This window comes from Hyperoodon ampullatus (assembly GCF_949752795.1).
Source record: "Hyperoodon ampullatus genome assembly, chromosome: 2".
NCBI lineage: Eukaryota > Metazoa > Chordata > Mammalia > Artiodactyla > Ziphiidae > Hyperoodon > Hyperoodon ampullatus.
Window position 1 is genome coordinate 47,343,791 of NC_136915.1, and position 22,110 is coordinate 47,365,900.

The 22,110-nt window shown below is 37.1% G+C and overlaps 1 protein-coding gene across 1 annotated transcript in view; it reads right to left on the bottom strand.

The window, feature by feature from the left end:
* Positions 1-22,110, bottom strand: part of USP24 (ubiquitin specific peptidase 24) — a 149,484-nt gene that overhangs the window by 86,065 nt on the left and 41,309 nt on the right. The window contains exons 2-10 of the mRNA XM_079698560.1: positions 20,525-20,690; positions 19,126-19,193; positions 15,225-15,368; positions 14,431-14,553; positions 8,461-8,496; positions 8,058-8,123; positions 4,174-4,239; positions 1,622-1,696; positions 846-1,004 (exon numbers count right to left, since the gene is read on the bottom strand). Coding sequence (XP_079554686.1) covers positions 846-1,004; positions 1,622-1,696; positions 4,174-4,239; positions 8,058-8,123; positions 8,461-8,496; positions 14,431-14,553; positions 15,225-15,368; positions 19,126-19,193; positions 20,525-20,690 — 903 coding nt within the window. The remainder of the gene's footprint in view (positions 1-845; positions 1,005-1,621; positions 1,697-4,173; positions 4,240-8,057; positions 8,124-8,460; positions 8,497-14,430; positions 14,554-15,224; positions 15,369-19,125; positions 19,194-20,524; positions 20,691-22,110) is intronic.

Genomic DNA, 22,110 nt, shown 5'->3' on the forward strand with positions numbered 1-22,110 from the left:
TCAGTCCTTCCCGAGTCACAAGAGCTATCCATGGCCATGTCTACCATATGAAAGATGCCACTCCGTAGGTGGAAAGAGAACAAGGCCATCATGCTCATAAAAGCAGAGATAAGACCTGGATAGAGTCCTGGCAGTGGTTCAGTCTCAGATTCTAGTTGATCCTGTTGCCCCCATGTGTCCCTGCCCTTACACGGTTTGGCTAGTCAATCTCTCATTCATGTGAGACAGCCCAGCCTTCTTCCATTAAATTCCTCTTTTAGCCTAAGATAATTCAAGATGAGTTTATTTCACTTGCAGCCAAGAATCCTAATTAACACAAAACTGAAGGAAAATAACTGGAATTATGACTGAATTGTATTGGCTCCACCGGAAACTCACCAAAACCAACTAGGCTCATGTAGAGTTTAGGAAGCTACAGAAAATTACTTCCATCATTTTGCTCAGACCATCACAGTTGTAAACAAAACAAAATTTTGCCTCAACCCCAGTTAGAAGATTTGATTTAAGTAAACACATATCTGAAATATAATAAAAGGAATTATACCCTTAGGGTAAAAAGTAAATCTCAAACTGTATATTCCAAGGAATTATGTTCTAGCAAATTTCACTAGAACACTAAATATTTCACAGAACGAATTTGGAATGTAATATGTATAAAAATATTGCTTTATTAACAATTATAAACATGTACACTATTTTATATATAATCACTGTTATCTCTTTTTGTAGGATTACAAGAAATTATTATTCTTTATTTCCCAACATTTTTACATTAATAACCACAAGTCTGGAAGAACTTAAAGTGTCTGTGCTTTAAGTCTTCCAGAAACGGACGCAAAACTTACTTCTTTGAGGGAATTCATTTTAGCGCTAAAATGAGGTGATTTCAGCATGCGCAGTAGGATGTCTAGTCGAAGGTCGTCCACAACGGTCACCAGATCCGGTTGGAAGCGCATGCAAAGTAACTTAATGGCAGACAAGAGCTCCGGGATGCTAACCAATCTCTTTTATTTAAAAATAAAATACACACAAACGTACAGATACATAAACAGAAAAAACAAAAAGGAACCATGAAAACATATTGATGCCAATTCTTACACACACACAGGAATACAGGACATTTTCAATAACCATGGTCTAATGGTATCTGATATTCCACATGGTCAATAAACTACATTTTACTTCTAAACAAAAGTTAGCACATGTGTGAGCAAAGAAAAGGGAAGGGTTCTGTGATAAATTCAAGGTAGACAAAATAAATCATGTTAAATTTAAATGTTAAAATTACTTTAAACACCTTTGGATAGCTTTTAATACTGAATTACTTTAAAGCTTCTTCAATGCTATACCAATTATACTACTATCAAGATAAACATGTTAGTAAAATTCTTAATGGCATCACTTGCTGACAACGCTACATTCATTCTATTGACTGAGGTAACACCAACCACTTGGTACTTCAGACAAAACATTTTTTGGTTAGGAGATGTAAAAGTAATTTGATGTGAGTTGTATGTGACCAGAATCCAAACAGCAATGGTGTGTGAACCTTGCCCTAAGCCCTGGCTCTGCTTCCAAGGACAAATAGGCATTGGGGCTATTTGACTGGAGAGAACATTACCTTATCTTTAAGGTCCTTTTCTTCCACGCTCCGCACATCCTGGATTGTAGTAAGGATGACTGGGTCCAGCATGGGCTGCAAGAAAACAGTACTAAAGTTAATAAGGACCCCTGAATCTGTCCCCAAACTAGAGTGGAGACACTTTTTTATTCACATTTCACAAAGGAGAGGGTGCTATGCAAAGATCGGAATTCTAGTATTAGAGCAGCCACTAACTAGGTAATACCATCCCAAGTAAACCCTTAACTGATTCTGTGCCTCAGCTTCTTTACTATCATATGGGTGCAATCCCTCTTTACTATCTTATAAAGGGTCCTTTGAAGAGCAACCAAAGACAACCAAAGACACACTGACTAACTTAAAACATTAAGCATGAGTATGTATTATTTTTGTAATAAAGTATTTTGCATTTGATTTAAAAAATGAATATAAGCACAGACCATGACAAATATGCTGTTTTATGCATTTATTTTGCTAACTGATATAAATGAGGCCTATAGACAAGACTCATACAACACGCTGCTCCAGAATGGTAGCATAACCAGGTAACTCTAAATAGTATGTGAGAAGTAGCAAACTATTAGCTAGATCTAAATGATCACTTCCATTTAAGTAAAATAATTTTTAAAACTTATCTGGTGACAAGAGAAGATAGACAATATTTGGCTGTCAAAGCAAGAAGACATTAGCAATGAATTAAAATGACATCAGGCAACTGATTATCCTAGTAGAATTTCTTTATTTACACTTATGCCAACTGTATAGTGAGAACTGAGGGCTGTCAGGGTAAGAGGCAAGTCACACGGCTCTTGTCAGCATGTGCCAGCCCTGCTTAATTCTCACTGCAACTCTGTGAGATAGGCACGGTTATTATCACTATTTTACAGATAAAGAAGCCAAGTCACAGGAGTTACTTCAGTCTTCCGAAGTCACACAAGGAGCAAGTGGTAGAGACAATTGTTAATTTACATAAATATGGTATGAATTTATTGCTGAATGAATTTAAGGTTTGATGGTTTGATATAATTAAAATAAAGTTAAATAAGCTTTGGTTGGAAATTCATATACTTTTTACTCTTTTTAAAGTACACTGTGCTTGGACTTCCCTGGTGGCACAAGTGGTTAAGCATTTGCCTGCCAATGCAGGGGATACGGGTTCAAGCCCTGGTCCAGAAAGATCCCACATGCTGCGGAGCAACTAAGCCCGTGCGCCACAACTACTGAGCCTGTGCTCTAGAGCCCGCGAGCCACAACTACCAAGCCCATGCACCACAACTACTGAAGCCTGTGCGCCTAGAGCCTATGCTCTGCAAAAAGAGAAGCTACCGCAATGAGAAGCCCGCGCACCACAACAAAGAGTAGCCCCCGCTCACAGCAACCAGAGAAAGCCCGCGTGCAGCAACAAAGACCCAACGCAGCCAAAAAAAGTACACTGTGTTTACATATAAAACCTGGAATTTCTAAAGAACTTAGTATTAATTAGCAGTTGGAATATTTACACTGAAGCTCTTTCCATGGAGCAATGCATGGGTTTAAAAGCATGCATTTAAAAATTCAATCCTGGCTCTGATTATTAAAAAGCCAATTATTAAATTATTAAGTCAAATCACCTTGTTTTTTTATGTCTTAGTGTTTCAGCTACAAAATGAATGATTGTATTCATATGCTTAATAAATGAGAGAACACTAGATGTCTCTAAAGACCTTAGTATCCAGAATGAAGAAATACATAAGTAGCCATCCTGTTTCATTTAAAAATCTTGCAGTATTACTTTGAAATCTAAAGAAGGCATTTAAAACTTAGAAATAGCAGGAATTTCCAGAACCTACTAAAAAAAATCCTATATCCCTTGTTAAAATGGCCCTAAGGACACTAAGCTTTCAAAACCATTTGTGGTGATTTTAAAAAATCTCTGTGAAAGTTTTAAGCTTCACAGACTTATTTTTATAAAAAAATAATAAATGGAGGTATTTCAACATGACATTTTATTCAGTAGAACTTGTTAACTGAAATGGAAAGGAATAAGAAAATGTAATAAGCCCTAAGCATTAGGAAGCTGAACGTTCCACAGCCTTGACTATCCTGTGACCTGCTGACGTGCAATCTGAAGAGGCAAGAAATCAGACAAGATGTGCTGTTAAACTGTTACTCAGGTAGTGAGTGACTTGGCTAGCAGGTGAGCCCAGCACCACTCAACACTGTTTAATACATGATGGCACTGAACCCTTAAATAATCCTGTAAAGGGGGTAGGGATATATGCCACCTATTTTATAGTGAAGGAAGCAAAGAAAAATATATGCTATAATATGTAATTATATTTGATAAAATGATAAATTGAAAAGGTAAATAACCTTAAATGTTAGGTCTCCTATACCTTAAATTAGTAATCACTTTTATTTATCTTCTGATAATATTTTCACTATAAAGATAGCTAATCCGAAAAAAGTTACTCTAAATTAGGCACAATTCTGAACAACCTGATAAAAAGATAATTTTACTGTTTGTATGTCTTAGATCACCTCTGAAGTAAGTGTAAAATGGCCTATCTTACCTGTACCACTGAGGAGTTGAGGTACTCTGCACACACCCCTAAGGGCTGCACCAGTGCTGACACTGCCTGAAAAAAGACAGTGAAGGTGAGAAATAAATGTGAGCGAGTTTCTTCCTTTCAACATTAAACAAATCCCTTTTAATATGTCAGAGAACATTTTATACTCTTGAATAGGAAGAACTGATATAAAGATGTCAATTTATTTAAATTACTGTAGAAATGTGATTTAAATCATAATATGCCAATAAAACTTCTTTCAAGGCTTGGATGAGATGATACTAACATTCACATTGCAGAATAATAAAAATTTTTATTTGAAAAAGGAGAGAACAGTTGGGGAAGAAGTGAAATGTACCTTTAACAAAAAAATACTTAAGACTTCCATGAAGAAAATTATAAAACTTTACAAAAATACATAAATAGTCCAAATAAATGAGATACCATGTTCTTGAATGAAAAGGACCACTACTGTAAAAATGAACAAACTGAACACACCTACAAACTGAACACAATTCCACATATGGTCTTGGTGGACCTTTCTAGAGCAGGAGAACCTGACATGCTGGCTATATTCAGAAGAGTAAAAATATGAGAATGATCAATAAAATTTGAGAAAAGAAAGACACTGAGCAAAACTGGCACTACCAATAATGAAAATATTGGAGAAATGGTATAAAAATGGCAGAGTGACCAAACGAATGAATGACAGGAACAGAAGTCCAAGAACAATTCATGTATACACGGGACTCTGACATTTGATAAAGCCAACAAATCAAAGTAGTGAAGAAAAAATGGAATATTCTTTAAAGGATCTTAACAACAATTAGTTACCCATTTGGAAGAAAATAAAATTGGATTTCTATCTTACACCATATATAAATACATTCTAAACGAATTCAAGAACTAAATTTAAAAAATGAAACTGTAGAAGTATAAAATTAAATGAGTATTTTTATAACCTTGAGATGGGGAAGGAAACACTCCCCAAGCAAATCAGAAAAATTTTAAGCCATTAAGGAAAAAATTGACTATAAAATTGTGAAGCCTCTGTATGGCAAAAAGACACCATCAACAGAAATGAAAAGAGAAGGAAAAGGCTGGGAAAGAAATTTACAAATACACAAAATAGACATGACATTGATATACTTAATATGAAAAGAAAAAAATAAATAAGACAAGCAACCCCAAAGACCTATGTAAATAGATCAAATTTACAGAAGAAATGCCAATAGCCAATAGTCATATAACAAAATGCTCAAATTCACAGGAAATCAGAGTATTGCAAATTAGATAACAAAATACCATTTTTTGGGTCCATCATATTGGAAAATTAAAGACTGACAATATTCAGCACTAATGACAGTACTAGGAAATGACTTTGTGGGAGTATACAATGGTCACCGCTTTTTGAAAGGAGATTTAGCACGATCGATTATAATTTTAAAATGTATATAGTCTTTGAAATCCCATTTTCTAGGAATCTAACCTTCAGAAATGGCAGCAAATGCACACAAGGATAGTTACATGGAACACTCTCTGTAATAGCAAAAACTTAGAAATAATCCAATGCTCATTAATAAACGACTGCATCACGGTACAACAGTTGCAGGAACACACTGGAGGCATCAAAAACACTGACAGCACTAACCTGGAAAGATGTCCATGATATAATGTTATATGAAAGTATGCTACTAGGTATAGTTTGATTACAATTTGGTCTCAAAGAGAAAGAGAGAACATGCAGATATATTTTACATAAACTTAGGAAAAACTATACATTATATGGGTAACCATGACCTAAGGAGGTAAATGTATGTGTTGGGGTGGGGTGGAGGACAGGAAACCTTCACTTCTTACTTTGTACAGGTATTTTAAACTGACAGATTGTGAATGATTTTTTTCCCCAGTATTTTTCAAATCCAAAAATATGTAAATATAAATGTAAAATGATGACATTCACTTGTACTCAGTCTTATAACACAACCTAAATTTATTCTGGGACATAGCCACCTTCTTAACTGGTCAGAAATCAGACATTTATTGTGATTTTTAAAAACATTTATTGATTTATTTTGGGCTGCCTTGGGTCTTTGTTGCTGCACGTGGGCTTTCTCTAGCTGTTGCGAGCGGGGGCTACTCTTCGTTGTGGCATGTGGGCTTCTCATTGCAGTGGCTTCTCTTGTTGCAGAGCATGGGCTCTAGGTGCATGGGCTTCAGCAGTTGTGGCTCGCCGGCTCAGTAGTTGTGGTGCATGGGCTTACTTGCTCTGCGGCATGTGGGATCTTCCTAGACCAGGGCTCGAACCCATGTCCCCTGAATTGGCAGGTGGATTCTTAACCACTGCGCCACCAGGGAAGCCCTTACTGTGAAATTTTAATTGTACCTGTTTGCAAATTAGAGCCTCAGTCCTTGCAATCTCCTTCTCCTATGCCTGAATTTCTACCATCTTCTCAATACAACCTAAACAATCTAATTTTACATCAACTGCAGCAAACAACACAGTTGTCTGAAAAATGGTCTGACCTAAGGGAAAAATCTTGGAGGTATCTTTAGCTTCAAGACATTTGATAATAATGAGGGCAAGCCCAGATTCCTATGCATCCATCCTTGGCCAATTTTCATCCAAGTAGGGGAGAAACTTTGGGCTTCGTTGTTTGTTTGTTTAAATAAATTAACTCTGCAGGAAATTAGTGTTTTATTTAAACTTTTTAAAAAATGAAGTTCATTTCTAATACTGCCCAATGACCTATATAGCCAGTTCTTGAGAAACAAGCAAGCTGGATAAAACCCTATATCTGAACAGGTTTTGTTTTGTCTTGCTTTTTAAGTCACTAACTATTATCTTCCAGGTCAAGAGTCCTCTCTAACATACTTGATCCATTTAATAGGGATCAAAATGACAGCCTAACAACCTAGTTAACAGTCAGGGAGGGAGAAGAGGCCTCTGATCAGTGTCAGGAGAAGTATTTATGAGCTGGCAGACATCTGATCTTTAAGGATAAACACTGGGTAGCAAGAAATAGTCTATTAACAACCACAGCACCACTCTCTCTCATTGACTGTTGTTACTGCTCTCATGCAAAGATGGACCAAGGGAGTTAGGTGATTGGTCATGGTCCCACAGAAATAACTGCTATTGTAAGCACAATTTATACCACTTAGGTATATTATTTTACCACATCATTTTCTGCTCTGATCAATTTACAGTAGTTAGCACAGTGTCTTCTACATGGCAAGTACATAAGTAGTTTATAACTGAATGATTAATTAACTAGAGAACAGAATAAAGTGCTCTCGGCTACAAACAGGTCAGCAGTCCGTGAAAAATTAAAGATTAAGTTATTCCCCTTATCACAAGGTTAAATTTGAGAAAATGAAGTTGACATGAAAAGATAATGGTATTGCACCTGAGGGATGATTCTAAGCTCCTGTTATAGCCTTTGTTATCTATGAATCTCTGTAACACCAAAAAGCTGACTAAACAATCTTAAAATAAAATGTTTTATTTGTTTCTGGTACTATGAAACAACTTCTGACTTATCTGAGGCATAAAATTGTTATGTACACATATACTTGCCACATATAGCAACTGTCCCTAAATAGCAAGATAATTTCATGGAACCACTACAAGTTAGTAGTTAAGAGAAAAATATCAGAAAGAGAAATTAGTGTGGTGAAAAAAAACATCAAACACCATACACTGAAGTTTGCTTATTTTGATTAACAGTAAACATTTCAGTGGTTATCAGAAACATGGAAGCTGCTCCTGTAAAGATTAACTTAAACTTTAACACAATTTAATTTGTCTAGACCACGTCCCTTGGGTTACACAGCAACCCAGATAAAGTGAACTTCCACACTGGACATATAGTGGTTTAACTTACCCCAAGTTCTATATCTTCTGAATGGAGCTTGGCCTGGATTGCTGCAAATCCACCTAATTCTCCAAACTGAGATGAAAACAGGTATACATTAATTTTAAAATGCTATACCTTAATAGTTTAAGCAAGCAACTAAAGCTCACATTCTGCTTTATCAGTGTGCTCTATAATCCTGGTCTTAAGGGTCATCACAAAAATAATTACAATGCTCCTGTGATATACTAGAGGAGATGTGCTAAGCCCTAAAGCTGAGATTTATCCGTATAAACAGCACATATAAAAAAGAGGAAGAAACTGTAAAACCTATCTGATTATTCTCTGTAGCTGTCACCTACGTAAAACAACAAACTCTAGGAAATCTCATTAGAAAATGGAAAACATGATCATATTAATAAAAGCTTTATACCTTATTTACCAAATCCACAACCCATCCATGAGGCTCCTATGAGAAAAGAAAATAGAAATTGAGATGGCAATACAAAAACTTCCCTACTAACCCTCATATTTCTTTTATCCTAAATCAAAAGTTGGAAAAAAATTAAAATTTAAAAAATATTTCAAAGTTTCCTCAAATGTTTCTTAACGTGATTCTTTGACATTACTGTAAACAGTTGCAGGAGTAAGTCTGTATTTTGATGGAATTGCTACAAAACGAAGCATTTATGTGTTTTGGGTAGCTGAGATCAGCTGTTTAAGCTCTCTGAGGTACAAGATAACTTGAGTTAAATTTTCTAAGAGAGTTATATTTTAGGAATTAAATTAACTTAAAGAGTAGCAAATCGGGGCTTCCCTGGTGGCGCAGTGGTTGGGAGGCCGCCTGCCGATGCAGGGGACATGGGTTCGTGCCCTGGTCCGGGAGGATCCCATATGCCGCGGAGCGGCTGGGCTTGTGAGCCATGGCTGGCGAGCCTGCGTATCCGGAGCCTGTGCTCTGCATCAGGAGAGGCCACAGCAGTGAGGGCCCCACGTAACGTAAAAAAAAAAAAAAAAGTAGCAAATCAGGAATGAAGAAATTAAAGTTTTAGTCCCAGCTGTACCATTAATTACTGTCCTAGAGTAAGCTCTTCTTTTCTCCTCCTTTTCTTCCCTCCTTTCCTTTCTTAAGCATTCACTGTTCTAGGGGCTGAATAATGTTCTAGTGGCTGGATACAGAACAGTGACTAAGAAGAGATGTGGTACCTGCTTTCACAGAGCTCATATCCTAGCAGGATCAATAAAGACAAGTAAACCAACACATAATTCAGATTGTGCTAAATTCCACAAAAGGAAAAACAAAAGGTCTTCAAATGAAAAAGGAGCCTACTCTGTTCAGAGTGGTGGTCACAGAAAACCTCTCTGAAGAGGTGGTCTTTAATCTGGAACGTAAAGGATGAGACAGATTTAGCCATTCAAAGAATAGTCCAGGCAGAGGCTGGAATGGGAAAGGTCCTGTTTGGGGAAGGCAGAAAAGCCTACCTTGTTTGAAAAACTGAGAGGTAACTCTCCCAGCTGGGAGCCGGGGTGAAGGAGAGAATGGTACAGATGAAGCTGTAGAGACAGGAAAAGCCAGATGATGCAGAAATTTGTAGACTGTGATTACAAGGAAAGCAACAGAGGTGTTTAAAGCAAGAAAATGATACCTTTTATGTTTTAAGGGGATGTTTTGCAGTTATGTGGAGAATGGAATGGAATGGGTGAATGAGAGAGTGAAAAGTAAAGATACCGGGGAGAAGACTAGTGCAGTAACTAGGTAGGACATGATGGTGTTTGGAGTGGGATGGTGGCAGAGGAAACAGAGAGAAGTCAACTTAAAATCTATGTGAGATTAAATCAAAGGACCTGTTTACAGTCCGGATATGGGGAATAAGAAAAAGGGATGAATCGTGGCTGATTCCTATGTTTTGGCTTGAGCATGTAGGTAGATGGTGATGCCATTTACTGAAAGGGAGAAGAATGAAGGCTGGGGAGACATAATGAAGTTCCGTTTTAGGCACAGTTTGAGATGTCTGTGTGGCAACCAAGAGGAGACAGTTGGCTCTTCAAGTCTGTTGTGCTCAGAAAAGAGGTTTGGGCCACAGAGATATAATAAAGCAGAGGGCCATCAGCACAAAGATAGCATTTAAACCCATGAGAATGGAAGATATTTCTTAGAGAGAGTACTCTGGATCAAAGTTTGGTAGAGGTGAAGGAGTCAAGAAAGGAAAGGTGGCTGAGGGGCAGGCAGAAAGCAAGAGACTGTAGGAAGGAAGTTTCAAAGAGGGAGAAACTGACTGTGACCATTCCTGTTGATGGGGTCGAGAGACATTTCCTCTGGATCTAGAAACATGAAGGTGTTGGTGTCTTAATGAGAGCTGTTTCAGTGGAGTGGTGGAAAAAGAAGGCAGAATGGAATGCCTTGAAGAGTTAATGGAGAGTTCAGTCTAGTGACCCCAAACATCTCTCTGGCTGAAAATAACTAACACCACTGGATAAAAACACTAAAAAAAAAACTTTAAAAATATATAGCTGAGTTGACACAAAGTGCTCAGAAGTTTAAAAAAAAGAGAAAGCAGAAATCCTGTGAGGTAAGCAAACTGTGAGGCCAGCTTTCATGCTGTAGGCATCTGTGGAACTCTGGAGACCTCTAGCTTCTGTTTTCACAGCCTTACAGTGGCTGAGAAGCAGGACACGTAGCCAAGACAGGGCTCAGAGACTAAGAAGAGTTTGTCACATAAATCAAGAACCCAAAGGGTTACATCCTGAGTGTAAGATGAACTGAAATAAACTTACCTGTGGAAGGGAAACAACAAGGAAGCCTGCCTACCTTGACTGTGGTACTGGATTGTGAGAAGAAAAAAATTCTCCAGGAATTTATAACCACAAAATTGCCCTCACATGGCTTTGCTGCTCCAATTCACACTGCCTTTATGGTCTGAAAAACCTTAAGCTGAGAATTTATTCCCAAATCGTAGTATCCCCAGGCATCTGGAAGAAGTAAATCTTTTTTGGAGGAAAGAACTTTCAACTCAGGCCTCAAAAAATCTTCTTAGATTAAATTCCAAGAAACATAAGTTCACAGGAAAACAAAAAAATACGTATAAAAATGTTTTTCTATACACATACATACATACACAAAACAACTGAGTAAAAGCTGGCAGAATCAGACCAGCTTTTAGATGTCAGACATATGCTTGTAAGTTAAGCATTAAACATATAAGTTAAGCATCAAACAAGGAGGAGATTGAAAATATGAGTCAAGAACATGAGATAATAAAAAATAAGCAGAGTCAAAAATGAACCAATGAGAATTTATAGAAATGAGAAATATAATAAATGAAATTAAAGACTTAATGAATAGGTTACATAGCCTATAGGATACAAATAGAAAAAAAATTAGTGAACTGGACCATAGATCTGAAAAAACGTTATCAGAAATGCAGTACAAGAAGACAGAAAGATGGAAAATATGAAAGAGAATAAGGGACATAAGAACAGAATGAGAGGGACTTCCCTGGTGGTCCAGTGGCTAAGGTTCCACACTCCCAACCCAGGGGGCCCAGGTTTGATCCCTGGCCAGGGAACTAGATCCCATATGCCACAACCAAGAATTCGCATGCTGCAACTAAAGATCCCGCATGCCGCAACAAAGATCCCATGTGCAGCAATTAAGACCCGGTGCAGCCAAATAAATAAATAAATATTTAAAAAAAAAGAACAGCATGAGAAGGTCCAACATGTATCCAATCAAAGTCCTAGAGGAAGCGAGACTAATGGGGAAGAGGCAATATTTACAAAGGTAATAGTTGAGAATTTTCCAGAATTGCTACAAGATATAAATCCTTAGATTCAAAAATGCAATGATCTGAAGCAAAATAAACAAAAAGAATACCTCAGTTAATTGCAGTGAGAGTCAAACTGCCAACTATCAAAAAGAAATAAAATAGCCATGAAGAAAAGACTTCTTACAAAGGAACAACAGTCAGACCAACAATCAACTTTCAATAAAAATACTCAAAGCCAGAAGACAGGGCTTACCTGGTGGTGCAGTGGTTAAGAATCCTCCTGCCAGGGCAGGGGACACGGGTTTGAGCCCTGGTCCGGGAAGATCCCACATGCTGCGGAGCAACTAAGCCCGTGGGCCACAACTACTGAGCCTGTGCTCTAGAGCCTGCAAGCCACAGCTACTGAAGCCCGCGCACCTACAGCCTGTGCTCCGCAACAAGAGAAGCCACTGCAATGAGAAGCCCGGCGCACTGCAACGAAGAGTAGCCCCAGCTCGCTGCAACTAGAGAAAGCCGCGCACAGCAACAAAGAATCAAAGCAGCCAAAAATAAATTAAAAAAAAAAAAGCCAGAAGACACTGAAATGATAGCTTTGATATTTTGACAGAAAAATGTATGTCAATCTAGGATTTAAAACCAAGTGAAAATGTTCTTCAAGGAATAGGAAATAAAGTCAAGTTTAAGCCATCAAAAACAAAGACTCAACTCCCAATGGACCCCTTATGAAAGGACACTGTACAGGATGCACTCCAGGAAGAAGAAAAATCATCCCAATGGAAGGTCTGAAATACAGAAGGAATGGTACACAAAGAGATAGCATATAAATAGGACTGAGTCAAAACACTGTATAAGGTAATGATGACTGTACCTATTTGAGGGGATAAAACAATACAGGAGAGAACTAACACAATGCACAATAAAGACAAAACGATAATGAGTCAGGTGAGGAGTGAGTACACGAAAACAGTCTAAGGTTTTCAAGTACTCCTCAGAGGAGGGTAAAGTTACTGATAAAATTTAGGTTTTGTCTAATTAATAAGTTAAAATTTTAGACTAACCACTACAAGAGTAACTGAGAGGGAAGGATATGGAATCTTTCATCTGGTTGGTTGTGAAGGGGGATAGAGAATAATGCTGAAGCTAGAGATGGAAGTGGTATCCAAGGCAGAATTTTTAAAGATGGGAGAATACTAGACTCTGTTGTACACAATGGGAATAATCTGATAAAGGGGAAAAAATTGAGGGTACCAAAGAAAGAATAGAAATGCTAAGGCATAAAATGCTTGAGAAGGCAAGAGGAAGGAAGAGGGGATCTAGGGCATTTGCAGGAGAGATAATTCCTTTTGTGGTAATGAGAAGAAATTAAGAGACAACATTTCTGGGTCTCCAGGGTTGTATATGTAAATTGGGGGGAGGAGAAAAAGAACATTTTCTGAGTACTTACTAAAGTGAACCACTGTGTTCAGTGTTTTTATATACATTTGTCATTTAATCTTCACAACATAACTGAAGATAAGATTTTAGTATTTGGGGAGGCAAGACTGTATATAAAGAATGCAGACTATGGCACTAGATTGCATAGGTCCCCTCTATAAACAGGTTTGTGAACTTGGGCAAGTACTTAACCTCTGTGTGCCTCAGTTTCTCATCTACAAAATGGGGGTAAAAATAGTACGTAACTCACAGAGCTGCTGTGGGGACTAAATTCCACAGGATATACTCACAGTACTTTCCACTCAGCTCTCATTTCCTCTCTAGAGTACTGCCTGACCTTCCAAGGTGGCAACTCCCTCCCCTTATTCCATACATAGTACTTATTATTATAATTGCACCTATTGTTTGTTATACTGTGATTTTTTTTTCCTATTTCCTCCACTATGCTGTAAGTTAGAAGCCATGTCTTATTACTCTTTATACTAAGGGCAGGAACTATTTATTTATATCTCCAAAACCTAGAATAATGCCAGACACACAGCAAATGTTCAATAAATGACTGCTGAACTGAACCCCTGCCTTCTAGATAAATCAATGGACAAGTTTTCTATCTACTACATTGACTTCTTCCAAATGTCTCTCAAAAACCAAAGTGTTTGATCAACAAATTGTCTGAATTATGTACTCTTTGTGGGTATAATGTTATTGGCACTTCATACGCCTTTAAATATAAAATGAGGATGTTGGTCTGTGCTTAGAAAAAAACAAAAGCTTTAAAGCTTACGGAGTTTAAAGAAAATTATACATGAGATTAACTACTAGATTTTATTTTCTGGGAATAATTAGTCGTTTCAAATGATTTCAAATGCTCTAGCTTCTCAAACATCTCTAAGAAACTGGGACACTCATTAAACTGGGGTTCTGGTAATTCAATAAATAGGGCACTTTTCATGTCATGCAGTCATTTCTCATTTCACCAAACATTATTTCAAATCTCTAAAGTTCTTCATGATGTTAATTAACAGCTATGGAAAAATATCCAATAGCTGAAAAAAATGTTAAGCAATTTTATGAACCATATGGAGTATTTGTCATTTTTCATAGGTTGTTTTAATCCTTCCATGTAAATTGTCATTATTGTAGCAGAGAAAATCTTTTTCAATACATTTATCTATAAAAGGATGAAACAAAACTATGTTTACCTTTTGGAAAGTAGATACAGGTGAAATAGCAAACATATTTCCCTCTCCAAACACTTCTGCCCAATTCCTTTGAGATACTTTCATTCTGTTTTTAAAATGGTATTCATTATCAGGATTGAAAGCCTAGATTCAAAGAGAACAGAGAAGCATTGTTATTATCTACTTCTATAGCAACACATATTAGCATTAGAAAAGAAGATAAAAATATAGGCTTGGACTCTCTCATTAATGGAATCTTTCAAGTATCCCAACAAAACATATTCCTTAGCCAGTGCTGAGGGACAAAGTGGTGCTCTCCTGTTCTGTTCAATGTTTGCTGTGGGGAAAGAGAAGGGGGTAGCAGGACGGGAGGTCTGATCCAGGCACGGTGATGCCAATGCTCCAGATGTTCTAGGGCTGCCTCAAGTAGAGATGGGCAACAAGGCAGTGAAGACAGAAGTTAGGAGGGAAAACACGAGAGCCCCTTCTTCATGCAGCTACTGCTACTAGTCGGGGGAAAAGCCCAGAAACCAAACTACATCAACACCCTATGTGACAGTATTTGTGATTCGAATAATCCGGGAGACATAAAGGAAAGCTATTCAATCATTCTAAAAGCTGAGAAAGCTTAAAAGTAGAAAGGTATTTCTTTAAAACTGAAAACACAGAACGGTTGTTCTGCTTTTAAAATAAAAAGCAAGAACAGTCAAGTTAATAACTTAAATGATAATATCATGACCACTCATTATTAATTACAAGTCAGAAGGCAGTAGGTATTTTAAACAAAAGCAAAACACATTTTAGACATACTGTACCATTGTAAGCACAGCCAGCAGACCAGTGGGAATTGGATCTTGTTTTATTCTCTCTGCAGCCAGTTCTATTAATAGCATCAACATGTTGTAGATCCCTTCATGAATTTCAGTACCCCACTTGTGAACAGCACTTGATGTCAGCAGCTATAAAAACATAAAGGGCACTTTAGAGTCTTACTTGAAAAGAAAGAAAAGACATCTACAGTTATCAGTTCAGTCTTGACTAATGAAGAGATTATTACCATAATACTTATTTTTATGCAGATGACTTGCTTTAAAAGACCCATAGCTGTAGTCCATCTACTTATCCACTTATTTCACAGTCAACACTTAGTTTTGTTTTTTTGAACTTTAATTCCCTTATATTAAGACAGTTTGGGGAATTCCCTGGTGGTTCAGTGGTTAGGATTCCAACGCTCTCACTGTCGAGGGCCTGGGTTCAATCCCTGGTCAGGGAACTAAAATCCCACAAGCTACGCAGGGTGTCCAAATAAATAAATAAATAAATAAATAAAACAGTTTGTTTAAAAGAAAATGTTTGTTTTCTACTTTTCATTATTACTAGGGGAGGTCAAGTGGTGAACAACAAGAAAGAACCTGAGATCACTTCCGGTACTACTATTTTCTAGCTGTGTGGTCTTGAACAAATTTACCAGAGTTCCCAGAGACTCAGTTCTCTCATCTCAAAAGAGGGATAATTCCTACCCACTTCACAGAGACGTTACAAGTATTAAAAGGTATATCGAATGTAAAGTATTAGTGAGGTTTTATTATTAATATATTTTGGCTGTCGTTATTAATCAACATTCCTGGAATCTAAGAAATCTCATGGTTTGAACATGCACATTCTTTTCATATTATTTATATCTCAGAAACAGAGCTGCATCTTCCCACCTGTTGACCAGATGGCAGCAGGGCTCTGAATGTGAAAAAAATTTTAGAAATACCTTGTCAATTTATTTTGCTTGTATTTTCCTTTCTAGTATGTATTAAGGAAATATACAATTTTTAAAAAAAGTTTAAGCAAATCTAAAATAGCACTGTAACATTGTTTACTTTGCAGCTATTTTTCTTAAATATAAAAAATGGTGCATCTTATACTCAGATAGCAGCTTAGATTTGTTAAAAAGGAAGGAAAAGGCACACAGAAGAATCTAAAATCATCATCTTTGGATTTCCCCAATCTTTGACCTTCTAAGTCCTTGGGGAAGTCTAATTCAGGAACAACTGCCAAAACAGGGAATGGGAAAATGAAAGGATTCCACTTAATAAAATAATGGCAAATTGGTACAGTGGTTTCATGTTTTTGTAAGATTTCCCTTCAGAGGGAAAATACTGTGCTGTAAAAATTTCACCTTAGCCACACTGAGAACCCCCTACCGAGAGGGTTAAGACCCTGAAAGAGCCCAAACTTCTTTAGCTGCAGAGGAAAACCTCAGTTCCAGACTTTCTTTACAGCAATTAGCTGCACTATTTGCTCAAATGAACAATAATCTTAAGACTGATTCTATATAAGGCAATTAGTTACTATTTTTTGCTACTATTTTTTGCAAGAATTCTTTTGCCTGCCTATATATTCTTCCTATGCTTAAAAATTAGGTAATAAAACAGAGATTAAGATTTAAGAAGCTTCATGTGACAACAATAAAATTTATGTGGACTAAGCACCACTCCCTCTGTTGTCATCTCATGTGTTCAGTTTTTACTTTGAAAATGGAGTTCCATCTACCTTCCAGATGAGGTGGGGCAAGACAGGCAGCATCGTGTGAGGAAGAGGCACACAAAGTTTAAACATAACTGTGCACTATGGCCAGACCTGGATGTTTCTCCCTGCCTGAATATACTAGTAAAAGAATCCAGGGGACTTCCCTGGTGATGCAGTGGTTAGGAATCTGCCTGCCAACGCAGGGGACACGGGTTCGAGCCCTGGTCTGGGAAGATCCTACATGCTGCGGAGCAACTAAGCCCGTGTGCCACAACTACTGAGCCTGAGCTCTAGAGCCCACAAGCCACAACTACTGAGCCCAGATGCCACAACTACTGAAGCCCACACGCCTAGAGCCCCTGCTCCACAACAGGAGAAGCCACTGTAATGAGAAGCCTGCACACCGCAATGAAGAGTAGCCCTTGCTCGCCGCAACTAGAGAAAACCCACGTGCAGTAACAAAGACCCAACGCAGCCAAAAAAAAAAAAGGAATCCAGGCTGGCCTGAAAGTGAAAGGTGAAGAAAGTAGAAATTACAATAAAGCTCCTTTTGTGCACCTTATTCACACAATTGCTTATTATTTGTACTCTTACTTCTTTAAAAAAAAAAAACAAAAAAAAAAAGGGCAGCTTGTGAGAAAAGCCCAGGGAAGGTAGGGAGAGTCACCATACCAGGAAACACAAGTCTAAAGGCACACAGAATTTTGTAGCCCTTCTAGTTTAGAGAAATCTTTTTAATAGCTCTAAACTGTAAGAACTGAATGACATTAAACATAATGCAAGGTACCTTTGTGCTCATAGTTTTATAGGAAAAAACCCCCAACAACCGCTTGACCATTTATTATACTATTACAAACAGCTGAGGGCATAAAATAAAAGTCCTCTGAAGCATTTCTGTACAGAGTTAGAGTATTATACTCCAAATATGCAACTTGCTGCTGGAATGACTTGACCCAGGGCTCTCTGAATCTGAAGATCATCAACCTAAAGATCCCTTCCTTACACGAATAAACCCTTTTCCATGACTCTGAATAAACTTGAATTTTCTTTCTCTGCAAATTACACATACATTATAGGTGTCACAATATGTTACATTATAAAAGTGCTGTTTTTTTTAAAACTACTATAATTCTTAACAAAATTCTTAAAAGTTAAAACTACAAAATGGTAGATGAATTCATCCAAAATGAAGAAAAATCTTGATTCTCTATAATCCCTGCCCAAATGACAATTTTAAAAGATTTCTCCTTTTTTTCAAAGATGAAGCTATTTTTGTTCCTAAAATTAATTTTGTTCTGTCTTCAGCCTTGAATCAAGGGAGATTCTGTCTGTCAAGACGCAGATGGGAATAATAGTTTGCAAATGATGTTTATTTTACTGGGTTTTATAATAAATACAAACTTCATCCATCTGTACTTGTAGTAACTTACTTGCATATGAGACAAAAAATGGATGTCAAAACCCAGAAGCATGAGACAGCAGGAGACTCATTTATTCATTCAACAAAGATTTACTGAGCTCTTTCTCTGCACTCGGCACTGGCTATATGCTGGGGAAAACAACAGTGCCTGTGACATCGTCCCTGCTCTTGGAGGATTCAGGACTCAGGTCCTGAAAAGGGAACCATGCTGAGTTAGACTGCTTTCAGAAACAGAAGTCCTGTGATCTTCTATTCTCACTGTTAAGAAAAATTGCTTTATAAGAGATGTGACCATAATGGAGGCAAGCATATCAGTCTAGCTCCAACAGAGATGCTGCCATCCACATGCCATTTTGCCAGATACAATACTCAATCCAGTTAAACTTTCTATAGTTTAAACGTCTGCTTCTGTCTCAGTAGAATAGTAAGTACAAAATGGCCTATATTTTGATAAATAAATATTATCTTCCTAAGTGCCACAATCCTTAGTTTAGTAAGATGTCTAATTTCCTAGTGTAAGTCTTAACCTATTCTTTAGTAGTTAAATAGAAGGAAGTAAAAGCTATACTCGACCAAAGACATGCAAACAATTAAATACAGAAGAAATAAATCATTTCTGAGCCCCATATTCAGGGCTACTTTTTTCATTTTTGAGCATGCCTCAGTTGTACAGGATTCATAAACTGGGCTCACATATTAAAAAACTAAAACTAAAGCAAAAAGCCTGTTCACCTTCACCCACCCAAAAAAAAATCAGCACAGCACATTTTTCTTACCTTTTTAAATGCTTCAGGCATACACCTATCCATAAATCTTTTACAATTCTCATCAGACTCAGAAAGACCTTTGTAAAATAAATGAAACAATATGCCTTATTTAGATTTTAGGTAGTTGCAGAAATCATATATATCATTCCAAGTTCATACATATGGAACTTATTATAGAAACCTTGATTCTTAAGGAATTATTAAAAGCAGAAGACATACATTCTGATAAAGGAATAGGCTGAGAAAGTAACAGTATTAAATTAATATCATAATATATCCATTTATATTTATTATTAATATATATTTATTAATAGTATAATAAGTAAATACTAATTAGAACTGAAATGGTTGAACTCATGTTTCCATAACAGAGTAACTTTCAATGATCTGACTAAATAGCTAATAGAACAAACACCACCAGCAGCTACTTATTAGCCATTATTGTCTTCCTAAACATCTCTTTTAAAAACACAAATATTCTCAATAAATGCCAAAATCACTCTCTTCCCCAAAACAAACTGAACTCTGTGCAATAAAATGCACAGAATTGTGCTTGGCATAGAGTAAGTGATAAATACTTGCTAAATGAATGAATGAATCCACTGTAAAATTATCCTTCGGAATACACTTAAAAGAAAAACTCAATGACAGATTTTGCTTATCAGTGGAGACACTGTGGAGCACATTTTATTTTTTCAGTCCTACCACTTAGCATAATACCGGCATCCTCTCAGGCACTCAATAAATGTTGCTGCTGAGAAGCCAGTCATAAACGCACCATGGAAGCTAGTCAAAATATTTCCTTTTGATGTGCCTTGGATTTAATCACAATGGTAAACTATGCATTTTTAATGAGAAAAAAAATTTGCAAAACACTGGCCCAATTCATCTTATTTTACAAATGAATTCAATATGAAAAATAAATTATTATTCTCTCTTTAATATATTTATAATATAGATGCTTCCTTATGTTGATACTTATTCTCCAACCTAGTGATATTTTATTACTCTTTTTGTTTAATATCTGAAAAGCACTTATGACAGTGCCAAGAACTTAATAAGCATAAAATATTAAATAAACATTACTTTCTTTTCTTTAAAAAAAAAAAAGCCACTGCATTAAGCCTTAATCTAAAGTGCTCCAAGTTTCTGTGGAAAAGTTAACTTCAATTTCCATAAGGCTTTTCAATTAGATTTTAAAGGCTCTTGCACTCTATTGAAGCTAGAAGAAAATAGCTGATTTAATTCAACGCTTTTACTCCACAGGGGATGAACAAAGACTAAGAGAGTAAATGATCTAAGATAATACAGATGGCCAATGACAGGAGCTAAGATGAAAGTCAGGCCTCCTATCAAAAAAAACCCCCCAAAACGAAAACTCCTCCTGTGTCCTGAGGTATGAACTTACCAAGTCTTGCTAGGTAGGTGGACGCCAACAGGCATTTGCCTAGTGACTCTTCCCGCTTGTAAGGTATGGACCAGTGATCCGTCAAAACGCGGCTTTCCAGTTCATATAAATTTGTTGTAGGGAATTCAATTCCTTCCCCTGAGCAGTTTCCGTTTTCATCATTCTTCTGACAAAGAGGGATTATGGTTTAAAAAAAAAAACACACACACAAATAATTAGTGACTACTTAAAAATTTTTCAATTTGACACAAAGCAGATCCTTAATCACTGGTAGCCATTAATTCCAAGATTGTGGATTCCACATTTCTTTCTCGTAATCACATCTTTCACCAAGACTATCTGAAATATTCTCAGCTTTTATCAATGTGGCATCCCAACTCTCTCAGAAGGTGAGCCCATCTCATTCTTCAAAAATGAACTCTCTTAATCTCGTTATAAATATCAAATCTACCTTCACCTACAGCCCCTTTTCTCATGCTCTCCCAAAGGGGCAATTGTTAAGGTCACCACACTGAATGCTGCATCATTCAATCCAGTGGACATGTTTCAGTCTTCATCTTACTTTTCAGGAATATCTGACCTTCTGCCTGCTTCCTCTTCTTGGTATGCTAGATTCCCTCCCCTTACCTCCCAGGATAAGATGCTTCCCTGTTCTCCTCTGGGGTCTGTAGTTCCTTCTGTCTCGTCTTCTGGTACATCCTCCCCTTCCTAGCCATCAAACACTGGAGTTTCTCAAACCTCAGTGCTAGGCTCTCTTCTCTCCGCTCAGTGAATGGCACCACATTCATTTGGCAGCACAGCCAGAAATCAAGACACACTCTTAAAACCCTATTCTCCCATCTCCACCCCTAAGACTAAGTGATCAGACCTCCTGTATTTCTCTCAAATCCATCTACTTCTGTCCATCTCCACAGGGATGCCGCTATTCCTGAACTCAGCCTTCTGCCCTCTTTAAGCTACTTAACTCTTAAACGCTCTAAACTCTTCCAGAGAAAAACCTCTCCAGAACTTCTAAACATTGTCAAATTCCTTTAATTATTTTATACCCCTACCATCCTGAACTTCTCCTTCATAACACAACTCACAGATATAATTTTACATTTATTTGTGATTTATTCTGTTTGCCCCCACTAGACCAAGCGAGCCATGGGGACAAGGACTGTTTCTGACCACTTCTGTATCTCTAAAACCTAGTGCCTAACACAAAGTAGGTATTTAAAACATATTTTTAAATAGAAAAATAATTCATGCAAAGTTTCAACTATCAGTGGGGTAACTGCCAAACTTTCCATCAGTTCTCGCTATAATAATCTGTAATAAATCAAGCACTTGTTAAATGCTTAAATTTATGAACCTAGGATCAAAGTAGAATTAAGGCATATAAAAATAGAATTCAGTTGGATGATGGGAATATGTCATTACTATGAAATATCTACCATTAATTTCTACAGGAAGATAACAGATCAAACATGTGTGAAATCATTAAATGTACTTAGCAGCTATGAAAACCAAGAGCCTCCAAACGGGATTACTGCCCTTGTGAGAGTCACAGGAGAGCCTGCATCCCCTCTCTGCTCTCCACGCAA